This window comes from Protopterus annectens, chromosome 2.part0, assembly GCF_019279795.1.
Source record: "Protopterus annectens isolate FY-2018-M chromosome 2.part0, PAN1.0, whole genome shotgun sequence".
Classification (NCBI taxonomy): Eukaryota; Metazoa; Chordata; order Ceratodontiformes; family Protopteridae; genus Protopterus; species Protopterus annectens.
Genome location: NC_056728.1, coordinates 1,606,901,155 through 1,606,916,108, shown reverse-complemented (window position 1 = coordinate 1,606,916,108; position 14,954 = coordinate 1,606,901,155). Strand labels below are relative to the sequence as shown.

Genomic DNA, 14,954 nt, shown 5'->3' with positions numbered 1-14,954 from the left:
TACAGTTGTGTACACTTACCATAAATGTAGATGTTAGTGTATTCACTGTTGCAGTCCTAGTTTCCCTCCCTCCAGCCCCCTGGCTTTTCTCTCTTTCTACCGCTCCTCTCTAGGGCCATTCCTAATGGCATTGGTATTTACTTTTTACTGGTGGTGTTCCCCACCATCCTGTTTGGGGGCTCCTGATATCTGGGGCAAGAAAAACTGATGTAATGGCGTCTGCTGTATGTTTTATACCCCTGACGTCCTAGAAGAAGCGACAGCATCCAATGCAGAATCCTAAGACTCTGGTATTCAGGCGACTGAGGACTACCTGCAGGCAGATAACCCAAATGTGATGATGCAACAGTGAATACACTCTAACATCTACATTTATGGTAAGTGTACACAACTGTACTTCTCAAGCCAGGGGTGAATTTCCTATTTCCCATCCACTGGTCCAGGTTGAGGTTTTCTTTAATAAGCTATATAGAGAGGGGGCTTTGAAAGGATCTGACTGACATTGTTTATGCGCTGTTTGCGTTTTGTGAGGAACCTGTGAATGTTCCAATTATTGCATGTGCCTGATCTGGTAATCTAGAAAGGGGCGTTATACTCCGTGATGGATCTGATGGCTGAGTATAGTGGCATGATGACTTCTCTAGGCCTGTAAGCCAAGCCCTTGTAAGTTGAGTAATACAGAATGATTTTCTTACGACATTGGACACGTGTTTGTCAAAAATTACGTATCCTCGAGTTCCCAAATTCTTGGCTACTATGCCTAATTTTAGGGGTGTTTTTATCAATTGGGTAGCTTCCCTGGTGGCTGACTTCCCAAAAGGTACTGTAATGCATTTCTTGGCATTGAGTTTTAAACTGTGGCTTTGACAGCAGTCATTTGTGTTAGACCTTCTTATAAGATGTTGGTATCTAGGGGATTCTGTGATTGCCCTAGTCTTTAAATCATCTGCAAACTTCGTAAGCTAGAGACCCTTGTTGACTTTGAGTTCTAAAACGTAGATGCTAAAGAGGAGTGGCTGTAGCACAGCATCCTGGGGGATGCCAATGGTGAGCGGGTCTCTGTGGAGGTCTGTCAGTTTGTAACTTTCTGGATCCTGTGTGCAAGCCAGCTGACTATTTTAAGCAAATTACATAGGAGTTCCTGCCTAATTCTGTATGTTTTATAATACAGAGTGAAGTGTTATATAATGTCTTGGCTAGATCAAGGCAGGCAGTATGTACCACTTTACCCTCCTCCATTACTTTAGTGACCTTCTCAAAGAAATCCACTCTGTTCCGTAGGCATGACTGCCTATGACAAGACCGGAATGGGTTGGGTCCAGTGTCTGAAGGTTTCCTATGTCATTTTTAATCCATTTCCATGATTCTGTCCATGGCTTTGCATAGGAGACTAGTCAAACTAATGGGCCTGTAGTTCTTGGGATCTGTTGGTGGTCATCCCTTGTGCAGAAGGATGATCACTGCAGTCTTCCATTCACCTGGCATGAAGCATGTGTGGAGGCTGTGGCTGAATAGTGACAGCAGTGGTCCTGATGAGTCATATTTCAGGCTATTTAGGAGCCCTCTTAGGATGTTATCAGCATCCATTAAAGCTGTATTCTCAGTCCTGGAGAGTGCATTGAAGAGCTGCTGTCTACTGATTAGTTGGAGTGATTATGCTAGATGGTATTTCTTGGGCAGTTGAGGATGAGGGGGTTAATGTTTGATCTGAATTTCGGACAGAAAATCTCCTGGTTCCTTGAATGAGATATCTTTTCCCAGCAGTTCAGCACATGGTTGTGTGCTGTCTTTGAGGTTTCCGACAAAGATTTTATGGTTGTCCTTGGCCTGGGATGCTATCTTTACCTTAAAATTTGCTTTATTGGACTTGCACTCATATTGAAGTTACATCTAAGAGGACCATCTTTTTTGGTGTTATGCTTCCTAATTTTAGCGATGCCCATTTGATTCTCGGAGCGTCTTCTGTGTGGTGACATGCGTGAATGGGCATTCCTTCGTTGAAGGTTGTGCGTTAGGCCCGGCAAGCCAGCACATAAAAATCTACTGTCAATCATTAGCGGACCTGAGACAAGGCCATGTCAAACCCAGAGCTGTTGGATATGCGCCCTAGGGCTGATAGCCTAGTACCAACCTATGAACCGGAGTTTTGCTGTGGCGACCCCTATCCAGGAAAAAGCCGAAAGACACAAACAAACTTCCTAATTTTAGATGACTTTTTTTTTTTCTTTGGTTGTACAGTCTGTTTTAATTTTGGATGCCACTTGGGTGTGTGTGTTAGTTTTGGGCTTACTACTTGAAGGCACAGCAGCCTGTATGTAGTCATTGACATGTACAGAGCTGCTGCGAATAATGCTGCATAGGCTGTTGTGTTATCTGGGTCTGGAGGGGCATAACATTTGGATAGGTTATCACTTAATACAAAGTAGCTTGCCTTATAGTAGTTCCTAATTGTTACATGGTTTGCTTGGATTACAGAATCGATTCTTACTTCACAGGGCACTGCTCTGTGGTCTGACCTTATAAGAGAGGATGTGACACTGGGGAAGGGGATTGTAGCATTCTTCCATGCAAGTACTAGATCTAGTAAGCTGTACCTCCTTGTCTAGTAGGCTTGTAGACTGGTCCAGGATGTTTGCGTTTACAAAGTCTAGGAACGTCTGTACCAGCAAATTTGGAGTCCTGTAGGATTCTCGCTTTACAGAGGAATAAAGTCCTCCATGAGCATGGTATTGGTTGAATGGTGAGTGTCTCCAAAAGGTCTAAGTATGAGCTATGGATTTCATTTGAGATGTGGAGTGTGACCTGTAGCTTGCAAAGATATGGTAAATTTGATGTTGATGAGCTTCAGTGTATCCTCCTATTTAATCAACATAGAGGTATGCTTGTTAATGTAGATGGACATCACCTTTAGTCCCTGTCTGTTGCTGGTCTAAATGTGCGGAAGGCACTGAAGCTTTGCACTGCTGAGGTACTGTATGTTGCTTTAAACCACATCACAGTAACTACACAGATCACCCAGATTTTCTAAGGTGAGGAGAGTTTCAAGGGAGTGTAGTTTTACTTCTGGCTTTGAGTAGTATCATCCTTGGATTTCCTTGCGTAGATTTTGCAGTGTTGGAAGGCTTGTCAAATTTGGCATTGCCTAAAATGGCTCTATGGGGAGGACAGTCAGTATACAAAAGCCTGGAGGGAGCAGTTCCAGGCCATCCTTGGCAAAGCAATATGGTTTAACTGTGTCCTTCCAAGCTGACAAAAATTGTATCCCCCTAGAATAACGACAGAAATATGCCGATGAAGTCATTCGTCGTCATCTTTTCATATTGTGACATCATCATTGAAGGGAGAATGTTGCTCAGTGCTAGGCACATTCCAGTGATTGTGCTGGAACTCCAAATCTATAGTCTGGGGATGTACAACTCTGGTCTTGCAACTACATGGACTATGACTGAATCTTATTGATACCTGTGGTATAATGATTGGGAGCATGCATAACTAGGCTGATCATTGCCCCTGATAGGCAAATCATTATTTTCTTCTTTTTTAGCCTGGTGAATGGGGCGTCAGTATGTTGTATAATGGACTCCCCTATGACTACTTCTGGGTAGTGTATTGACTTTCCTTATGGGCTTTGTATTTGAGGCTTCACCAGGTGTGGCTGTGTGTGTAGTGTTAGGTGGTGGTTCTGTTGAGTGCTTTTAAGTTTGCTGAGAATAAATTTTGCAAGTAGAATGTCTGAGGTCTTTGGGGTTTGGGAAGATTGCATTCAAGTGCATTATCAAAAGCTGGGTGTATAAGGTATGTGGTGGGTGTCGTACAACCAGATTTGTGAGTTTTTGCTAGTTTGTTTCCAGAGACTACATGTATACACATCTCTCATGTACTGGGAGTACTAAATGGTTGTCTGAACATTAGACAACTGTTACATTGTCTCTGTATGTCCATGTTTGCCAAACTGACTGGAGAAATTGGAAGAGTTCATATGCATGATGTCTCGCCCTTTTATTTGGTGAGTTACAAGAGTGTGATGCATGAGGTGTTTAATAGTGGTCTGACTAAGGATTATTTTGGGGATACAGACTAGACTAGGCTGTATAATACTAAATTCAAGGGCAGTGCTCCTTAACACGCAGACTAGCTGCTCTATGCTACTCAGTGCAAAACTACTTGCTCTACATTCTGAGTTACTGGTACAGTTTCTGGGGTGTTTTGTAAGGCAGACTTGGTTTCTGTGTCATACATACCACTACTGACCACTGCTGCACAATGGGCAGCAGTGTGTGTAGGCGCCAAGGTTATACAGGCACTTAAACTCAGAAAAAGGCTTCTAACTCCTTTGGCCAATAAAATGACCAATACTTAAGTTTTCTTATGCATTTCCCAACTCAGATGGGCCAGGCCACCACCACTAGGGCTATCCTAGTCCTGTTAATATAAAACCACAGATAGCTTAAGACTGTAATGTTAACCAGAAAACAACTTAAACTACACTGACAAGGCAGTTTCAAGTATTGGGGACCTTTTAAAATTTAAAGTACAAAATCAACAAATATAGCAAAAATAAAGCGGTAGCACTCAACTGTAAATAGATCTTTTATCTGCCGTGGATGGAGCAGATGGGTGCACTTGGAAAATGAGCAGAAGGCAATCTGTAGTAAAGGGGGCTGCTCTAGCAATACTGGCTTGCTGGGTGGGCACTCAGTATTATTCTATGGACTGTTACATTTGACCATGGTCTGCAGTATAAATGCTTAGTGTAAGACTGTGCAAGAGCTCCATGAAAATATACAGTTCACACTATTCCCAGTGAAACGGACAAGTAGAGAGAATTGCCCAGTAGTGAACATTTTTATGACAAAGTAGCAATCCTTGTAACTATTGCTACAACTTTAATTTTGGATTGCAGGAGTACTGAGTTGCATGGATTTGGTGTTTTACTAGCTGAATTGTTAATGAACAGAGGGTTGAAGAACAAATTACTTTTCATAGTATTATTGATACTTGTACAATACAAAGTAAAAAAAAATAAAATTATGCCGGAATGAAACCGGATACTACTGATATTTCCAAAAAGGAGCTAGTGTATGGTTACAGAAGCCACAGAAAAGTTGCAGCCAAGTTGCCTAATAAAGATCTTTGCTACTTCTGAGAATGCTGGAAAACCTGTAATAGAAGGAAATGGATATTTGTGTAGTACACATTCATTAAAGTTCAGTGTAGGTGTGCAGCTTGTAGTGTCAACACCAGAAATGTCAAAGATTGTGATACTCTTAGCCAATTGGGAGTCTATGCAAGTCTCAAGTTGTATAGTGCATCAAGAACTTCCCCAGGGGAAAATCAGATGTCAAGAGAACAGGCTTTCCAAATCTGTATCTGGAAGTTTGTTGAATAACCTAGAGATGTGCACAATTCTGATGACCGTGGCACTTCCAAACTGGCCGTTTTATCCTAAATGTCTGGTTTCTGCATGTTTGTAAGAGTAACTGCTGCCCAATATTCCTAATAAGGCATCTTTGACCTTCGTGAAAGGCTGTTTCAAGACCCCATGTAACATACTATACAAAAAGTTCTGAACCTTTTGTTTGGTTTGGAGTACCTGTGTGGGAATCATGTTTGGTTTCCTGTATGCCTTTGTAGTCTTAAGTAAAACCTGAAGAGTTGGAAACAAATAACCATACATCAGTGCTCAGTGTTTCATCTCAAAATGTTATGTGGTGCCCAAAGTATGTCAGAATTAGATTATAGGAACACTTCCATTCATTGAAGAATGATGCTGCTGTAGTCTGTGAGGAAACGTTTTCCTTCATGGTAAATGTCTGAATACCAGAACCTGTGGGTCTAGAAATCTAATTTACTGAGGAGAACATCAGAAGGCCTGGAAGGGTCATGTCACATGTATGCATGTCATGGGCATGGGGTTGGGATAATTGAGTTCAGAGAGTGAGCACTATGAGAGATGTTTTCTTTTTGAGATCACAGGGTTCCATGGAAAGTACAGATTCTTGCTTTGCTGAATTTAAAAAATGGAGCTAAAGGACCACTTTTGACTCGCATGTTTCATTACAAGATAAATTTGTTAAAAATGATCTCGCAAGAAGTGATTATGCAAAGCAAATTTTATGTTTATAGGGCAAGTGAAATTGCTCTTGAGAGTAGGGAAGAATTACTTTTGTGGAATGTTGCATGAGGACAAAAGGAAAAGGATCATTATAATGTGAAAATGAAAAGCGTTGAGCATGAAAAGCTATTCTGTTTATAGCTGTGACTCCTGAAGAACACAAGCATGCAAACAAATGACTTGCATTAAAGTTTGCTTGAATACTTAAAACTTGCTTCATAATGCAAATTAATGCACATAAATGTAGCAAAACTGTAACTTATTTGTGGGTATTGTAAGTATTGGGAGTAGGTGTTCAATAATATGACAGAATATGGAACTAGGGAGTTAAAAATCTGAGCAGAAAAGATCAAAAAAGATAGCGTGGTACATATAGACAAAGTGTAATGCAGTACCTGCAGAAACAATGAATTTAAGACTAATCTCGGATCCATAAAAAAAAAAATAATTTGCATACCTCTGGCTGTTTGTTGCCTCTGAGACAAATGGGCAAAGAGTATGAAATGTAAGATTCACTTGCCAGTTTAAAGCATTAGTGCCTTGTATGTTGGGCAACTTTTTCGGTGTTCCAAAAATTTCAGTAATGCTGATTATATGTAACTGAATTCAGTTGCCCAGAGTAGGGTCTCTGGAGTGTGAATAGTATGGTTATTAGGGTTTAAAACCAGACCAAGTTGACATATAAAGGTCTTGCAGCTCTGTATAAAAATGTAATGCAGTAGCTTCCATAATGCCATATGCTTTATAAGCAGTGAAAGTAAAAAAAAAAATTTTAAATGACACTAACTTTAGGATACAAGAACACACTTTAGCACCTCAGCATGAATGTCTTCAATATCAAAACATGTGCACTAGGTCTAAAAAGATAAAACATCGATAAAATTGAGAAACTAATAAAATACAAACCTAAAGCCATGTCGTCATAACAGATTAAATAAAAATAATTTGGCAGTGACCCACAGGGTTTTTAAGTATTGTGTTTAGAAATGCACATACTTTATAGAAAAGCATGTGGTGCAAAAAAACTGCTGTTAGCGGTATGAGCATGCAAAAAGCAATGTAACAAAATACCTGTTGGTAATTTGGGATGTACAGTTACTGCAGTAATCTGATACAGTAGAGAGTCAATTGTCTGAACATCAGTAATGTGAACCCATCCTTCCAAAGTTTTTAGGTAGGAAAAATCATTGTCAGAGTATGTAAACGTTGCACATTAGCTCGTGCGTGCTTTTTTAAATTGTAGCCTGCTTGTATGTGAAAAATATGCTTTATTCCCCACTGGACTTGTGGAATGGTTGAAAAGTGTATTCCCTGAGTGCAGAAATTTTTTTTTTTATACAGTTCAATGTATGGTTGATTATCCTTACAGTTTGATTATCCGAACTACCCTTGCTCCCAGTTCAGATAATCGACTCTACTGTAATTATTTCACAGGCCAAGTAAGTTTGTTTAAATCTATTTCATACTGATTTTACAACTGTACCATGGCTATTGGGTTGTGCTGCTGTGGAAAGCTCTAATCAGAATGCTGCATTGTACAACAGTGTTACTATCACAATACATCTGTCCATAGTAACCTTTTTTGTTGGCGGGCTTATCCTGCATAGTACAAAACCATCTCCAGATTATATTCAGAAGGAACTTTAGGGTGGGTCACTGGTCCAGTGGTAGCTGCCTGACTGTCTATACCTCAGTATTTGTCAGCATAACTAAAACTGCAGACCCTTACCCATAATCATCCAATAACAGATTTCCCAGTGTTAAGTATTCCTGCCTGATGTGGTACCTCAACTTCTCTCTTGGATTTCAAATAGATGTGTAGTACTATAATTGGTGTGGAACAAAGGGCTGAATGCCCTGGGCGCAAGCTGCTGGTGGGTGGGGGGTGATCGACTGCACTGAATGAAGAGTTGCTAAACTGTTTAAGATGCCATGTCTAACTACTTTTGCTTGAATTGAGGGTATTTAGAAGAAGCTTTGCTGCAGTTCGAAGGTTCAGAGAATTTGCTGCGAACTTCAAACTGATGGGGGTCCAGTCTGAGTTTGCACAGGAGACTGACCTAGCTATGGCTCTGCATATGTAATTCCTGATTGTCCGTTTCTTACTATAAGCCTATTACTGGAGTGCTAGCTACCCTTCTCTTTAAGCATGCTTTGTCTGCCATTAATGCATTCATCCCTATCTTGTGTATGATGATCCCATTATTACGCTTTAACTTATTGCAAAATATACAGGTTTGAAAAGTGTGTTTAATCTGTTTTTATTACTATCCCAAGAAGTGAACACCACTATCTGTCTTTCTGTATCTAACTGGCTACAAATAAGCCGATCTACCTTTTTACTCTCTAAACTGTTGAACAATTGCGTTTAGGCAAAAGCAGTAATAGTTTCAGGTCCATCCCTTTCTCAAAATGGAAGATGACACACCAACTCTTAAAAATGCTTATTCTGTTCAGCTTTGACGTGGAACTAGAGCAATCGCTTCCAACCTTAGAACAACAGATTACCCCCTTCAGACAAAGACTGTTGGGTCACCCTAAATTTTACTTCTGAGTAACCTTTTTTGATTAAAGGGCAATATTAAAGCGCAATATTAGACGTTGCCCGTTCGATTCTCAGAGCGTCTTCTGTGTGGCGACATGTGTGAATGGGCGTTCCTTCGTTGAAGGTTGTGCGTTAGGCCCGGCAAGCCAACACGTAAAAATCTGCTGCCAATCATTAGCGGACCGGAGTTCCGTTGTGGTGACCCCTAACCGGGAAAAGCCGAAAGAAACAAAGCGCAATACAATCTGTACTCTTACCATTTGTGTCCCAGATCTTTTACAGTTAGGTTTAGTCATAAATGTCTTAGTTTTGTTACTGTATGCACTGCTGTTAAGCATATTCTTTAATGTAATGTATTTCATGAAGCAATTTAGACCTTCGTAAACTTGCACGTTATCAACTGTATGTTACCACCATTGTTCATAGGTGTGTTCTAAGCATGTTACCACCATAGGTGTGCTCTAGGCTAATTACCTTTTTAAACCATGTGTCCCAAATCTCTGACAAGTTCTGCTACCCTGGATAAGTGTAAGCAGGGGCTTGAGAGATTAAACATTTACAAGCATGGGCCTCGGAGATGAACTATTTACAAGCTGCCTGTGTCCACAAATGAGACTGGTGCCAAACCAGGGATGAACTTTCTGTTCCCCATCCAGTTGCCCAAATTACAGTTGAATTAAGTTGGGAAGGAACTCCATTTCACAGTTTGCCCCCAATGAAGGGTTAGTCTTTGGGGCACATGTCTTTCTAACAGTTCCTGTTTATATCACAGACAAGGTTTGAGCCTTTAGAATGGATAATTTTGGTGCTGTATGTTTTGTGGATATGCTGGAGTCCATCAGGATGGGGTCTGACAATACCTTCTATGCTGGGCATGGATCTCCTTTCTACAGCTTTTAGGAGACTGAATACAGGGATAGGGCTATGAGGTGGTCTGCACAGGGATGTTACTTGTGCCCTGCACCCTTGAAACCTTTGTTGAAGTTCACTTGTTGAATGTGCCTACCAAAGGGGGGAATTGTACTCTGATGGGGGGAATTGTACTCTGATAGGTCTGATGGATTGTGTTTTAGTCCTCGCTGAAAGAAGATCCCAGGACCAGTCCGTCTACTGATTATTGCAAGCTAGCTAGCTCTCAGATACACGCAAGTTTTTTATTTAAATTTGTAACATTTTAAGTGGGGGGGGGGGGGGTCAGGGATAGTTCCTTACAAAACCAGATGGAAAAGATTTCAGGTTTGTTTGAATTCGGATTTGACTTTTCAGACTCAAGTCATTGTGAGATGGACATTAAGTGGTTGTGCACCCATCAGTTAAAGGAAGTTTGGCATTGCCTTGATTGCTGAAAAAGTGATAGTCATACTTTAAAGCTAGTAGCTGGGGTGCAGATTTGCTGTAGAACTTTATATTGCTTTCATGGTGAGACTTGGTGATATCTTCTGTATACTTAGTGAAACAGCTTCTAATTTTCTCTTTGTAGCCGTGTGGAGACTTGTTTCCTTCTCCTTTGTATCCTCGCCTCTTGGCATCTGCCTTTTTCATAAGCCAAATGCTTGAGTTCAAGCTGCATTGCACTGGGATACCCAGTAATGACCTTTTAATCTCTGGCATTATAATGACTTGTTCATTTCTGAGCTAAATTTTCTTAGGTATTTATTCTAATGCATGCAGGAGGAATATCACTTTGACTGCAGTCTGAAGATCTCTATTGTAAATCGTCTTTAATCTTCTGTTGTAGGTGCTGCATTTTGGTTAACTTGGGTGTTATGTATTTGCTGATTTAAAACAAAAGTCTTCTAAACATTCTAACAGTTTTTCAAAAGGCATTCCAAGTGATCTTTTATCATTTTTGTTTTTAGGATGAAGAGAACAACCCACTCGAGACAGAATTTGGCCTTTCAACATACAAGGACCACCAAACCATAACAATTCAAGAGATGCCAGAGAAGGCACCTGCTGGCCAGCTTCCTCGCTCTATTGACATAATTCTAGACAATGATTTGGTGGACAAGGTAAAACCGGGTGACAGAGTTCAGGTCATTGGAACATATAGATGCCTGCCTGCAAAGAAAGGTGGCTACACATCAGGAACATTCAGGTAATGCAGGCATATGCCTTCTAATGGATGAATAAATGACAAGCAGTTCCTGTCTTGATCTTTGCGTAAGCTGTGCCATTTCCTTCCATACCGCAAGTAACTCTATTTCCTTGGTGAAAGGCACATCTGAACTTTCTGTTACCACCTAGTTCTGGGTCATAAAATGGTCTCTGGTTTGGGTGAAATTCTAAATCATTACAAAGTTGTCTGAATTTTTATCCGAGACCGGATTTCAGACCATTTATCTGTCTACCACAGCCATAGATCGGGTGGGTAGTACAACTTTGGCATTTTGTTTGTCTGTTGGCCACCGTACTTATCAGTCTATTTGCCCTTGTGATAGGGGACAGATGGACAAGAACCAAAGAGGTGCCATCACTGAGGCAGTCATTAGGGTGATTTGATTTTTCCTGTATGAGGTGCATACATCCCTTCACATGCTGAGCCAAGTAGAGGAAGAGGATGAATAGTAGGCTAATGGCTATGGTCCTCACTCCTGTGAAAGAGGTTTTCTTAAAGAATTGTCCACCAACAATAAGTACAGGAGGTGGTTTGTCTGGTCTCCTTGAGCAGCCACAGATCTCCCATCAGGAGAAGTGAGCCTCACCTCTTCACTCCTCTCCTCCCTGTTTGGCTCTTGTGCTGCTAATGTAACCTTAGTTGTTTGGGTTACAGTCAAGGATTCATTCCCTCTAATCTACAGAATGATGTTTGAGGTGGGTGGTGTATAAGATTGTGTGGCTTTTTGCTCTCCTGGTGAAAAATCCTGGGTATGTTGGAAGGTCCAGCACCTTCTTGTATATCTTTGGTAGTGGTGAGAATTGCATATTCTTTACTCGTGTACTGCAGCCCTTTTACCTTTAAGATTTTCTGTAGAAGTTTTTGTTCTGTGATCTTATGTTTGATGTGGGCAAATACCATGGGTGTTCCTGGATGAAATTAGTGCCTGGCTGAGTGAGTCAAATTAGTTGGCTATGTAATGTAATCATTTGGAGAGTTTTAGGCAATTACTGCTTATGTGGATAGTCTACTCTATGGACCTGGTTTTCCAGTTGGGTTTTGACCAAGGCTTTAGTAGTAGAAACATTTTGGTGCAACCCTCGAATGAGACGCTTCAAGCTTGAGCTTTCCACTGGTACAGTCTCCTGATATTGGGGTGTGGTTTTGTGCAGGAATCGGTACAGCATCCCCTCTGATTCTTTCTTTGATCCCTTTGGAGATCAGGTCCCCAGGTCCTGGAGACGTCTGTGTTGACTAAAGATTCTCTAGTTGTGATCTGTTAAATGACTACAGCTGGTATTGGAATAATTTTGCCCCATAGGGTGTATGTCCGGTGAATGCTATACTGGACAAATTTTTATTCTGCCTTTAGCTCCTTAATGAGAAGACTGGAGCAGTGGTTTGAGCAACTTCTTTCTTGTAGGGCAGACTTGGTTAGGATGCCTATTAATAATTTTATGTGATGGTCATTTACATACAAATGTGTATTTTTTTGTCCATTCAGATTTTTTGTGCATCCAGTTACTTGGTACCACTTTTTTAAAAATGGTTGGTAGGTTGTGCAGCTCAGCCTGTCTTTACATTGAAGGCTTTTTCTTCCTTTTGGGGGGGGGGGGGGGCTGCAGACAAGTTTGACAGAGTAAGGCCTGCTGTCCTGTCTGTATTCCTAGTATGTTACAATTACTAATCTACAGATTTCCTTTCGTTTGGTGAAGTTTGATTATGTTGACAGATGGTCATGGACGTTAATCATATCTTGCACAGTGCAGACTAAATCCTGGGCTTGCTTTGGATATCTGGTGCGTTTAAAAAAAAAAATTGCTTTATCTTTTGTGAGGATGGCTTGCCCCCCCCATGTTCAAAAGGGCCATTCCCGCTCTCACCCCGTGCTCCAAAGAACTACCCCCTAATTCTCAAAAGGAGCATTAGAACTGGATCTTCAGTTCTTTCATGGTGTAGATAAAAATAAAAAATTAACAATCATCAAATAAATAATATTCAAATGGAGAAGCATTTGATTACACACACTGATACTTGTACTACTTACTTCAACTACTAGAGTATCCTGTTAATAACTCCCACAAACAGGTTTCCCCAACAACAAAGGAATTCACAGTACAGACCATAATGAAATTATAATAACAGTAATTAAAAGTGTAGCACTTTTGAAATATTAATATACTTCTCATTAACTGGGTGGGTGGAAAAGTATGCAGTATGAACATTTGTTTTTTTATTGCAAAGAATTATTTTATATTATTTAAATGAAAGTTTTTTTGACTTTTTTTTGTACTTACATTTTTTAAATGATTGTTTGTAATTGAAATGATTTTTTTACATAATTGTTTTTTTTGTCAATCAATGTAAGCAAGCATTTATTTAAACTGTTATTTATATATTTGCTACTTTTGAAAAAAGCTCGACATCCCGGCGCGGAAAGCTTGTGAGTGGTATTAGTTTTTGTTCTTCTTATACAATAAAAGACCAAGTTTTGGATTTATTTAAAGTTGGTGGCTCAGCTTCGTGGTTATAGCTCTTGTTCATGGTGTATATGCTGGCTGATCTCCTTAAGTAGCAACATAGTGTTGTGCTAACCTTTTTCTTTTACCCACCCTACCATGGAGACTTCTTGAATACCACAATTTAATGGATGGCACGGTTATCTGAAGCTCAAACCAGTCAAATGAGGCGATTTAAGAGTTCTTGCCCCACTGAACCTCATTCTGCTCCCTCCCCTTGCTCTTCAGAGGGGTCAAGGATTGGAATGTGTCTGTTTTCATAACTTGGGTGTGATTCGTGCTGACTGTCTGGCTGTTGATCTTGCAATATTAAATGAAGAGATTAAAAAAAAGCATAGGTAAGTGGTAATGAAATGTACAAACTGAATGAAATGCATTTATAGAAGGACTGACTTGTTAAGATACTCTATTCAGGCAGAACCTCGCAAGAATGTTGTGTTTTTTTTTTTTTTTTTTTTTGTATCCACAGTGCATCAGAGCAAGAAAAAAAAATATAACCATGTAGAGTCACTTAATTTAGAACAGAATTAGCTGAGTTAAGGACTGGTATAATGGTCAAGACAAGGTACTAGGTTTGCTTCTTACCTTGAAGCATGGCTAGGGTTAAAAAGACCCCCCCCCCGGGTCATTAGCCTAGTAATCACCTATGATAGGGTGTTATTGTGGCAGGATTTCTAATGGATAACACATTCCGCGAAAAGCTTAAACATTTTTCTTCTTACAAAAGCACCCAGATAGTCTTGGTAGAGTACGGGGGTCATCCGAAGTGGAAATCTTGATACTATTCTTTTTTTCATTGTTGAGGCAAGGATTGAGCTTTGTTCCATTAGTCTGTAACCATTTGAAATGTCATGACCCACTAGAGCGAGTCGTGAAATAGACTGGCTGAAAGATTGGACTTGCATATGCTAAAGCTTTGATGCCATTTCTTGAATATTCCCTTTTTCTCCGAGATATGATAATCTCTGGTATATATACATTTGGGGGGGAGTGCAGAGGGGTTTTGAATTTTGCTCTTCTATGTTTTCTGTCTTTTCTGGCATTTTGGCACTTGGTCTGAGTGTTGACATTTTCGATAGGGAGCCCTTTTGTCTTCACTGTAAAACAGTGCTTCACTGCTGAAGTCTGTTCAGTGGACAGATCAAAGTATTTAAAACCTTCAGTTTGTAGATTACACAACAGGAAGTGTCATGCCCCCCCCCCCCCGGTTGATTTCTGCTGTCAAACCTTGTGAAATGTACAGAGACTTGGACAAGACAAATATTGTAGTCATGTGTATTTAGCCCTACTCTGCTTTCAAGGAGAGAAGAAAACACTATTTCACTCAAAGGTTCAATGATGCTATTTTCCCAGTAATAGTTAACAGACACATTGCAGAGGGAAGCACCAAGAGTAAGGAGGGGCAAGACTGTTCCATTCACAAGATGGTGTACCCCCCACCATGTATACAATGGAAGATCAGCTTTATTCAGGTGACTTGCCAGAGTACTTAGGCTTAAAATGCCTGCATTTGGAATGTTCATTTTTACTTTGCTCCTTTTTAATTGAAAGCTCAACAGTTGAGGGTCTCGTATGGTACTGATAATCACTTCAAGCTGTTGTGAACTGTGGGCGCTCTCCCTTTCTACCACAGAATCAGATTCATAGTTAGATTGTAAAGCTGGCTCCAGGTAGGAG

At 40.4% G+C, this 14,954-nt stretch overlaps 1 protein-coding gene across 1 annotated transcript in view; it reads left to right on the top strand.

Moving 5' to 3' along the window:
- Positions 1-14,954, top strand: part of MCM3 (minichromosome maintenance complex component 3) — a 398,684-nt gene that overhangs the window by 46,868 nt on the left and 336,862 nt on the right. Inside the window, exon 5 of the mRNA XM_044061704.1 lies at positions 10,520-10,758. Coding sequence (XP_043917639.1) covers positions 10,520-10,758 — 239 coding nt within the window. The remainder of the gene's footprint in view (positions 1-10,519; positions 10,759-14,954) is intronic.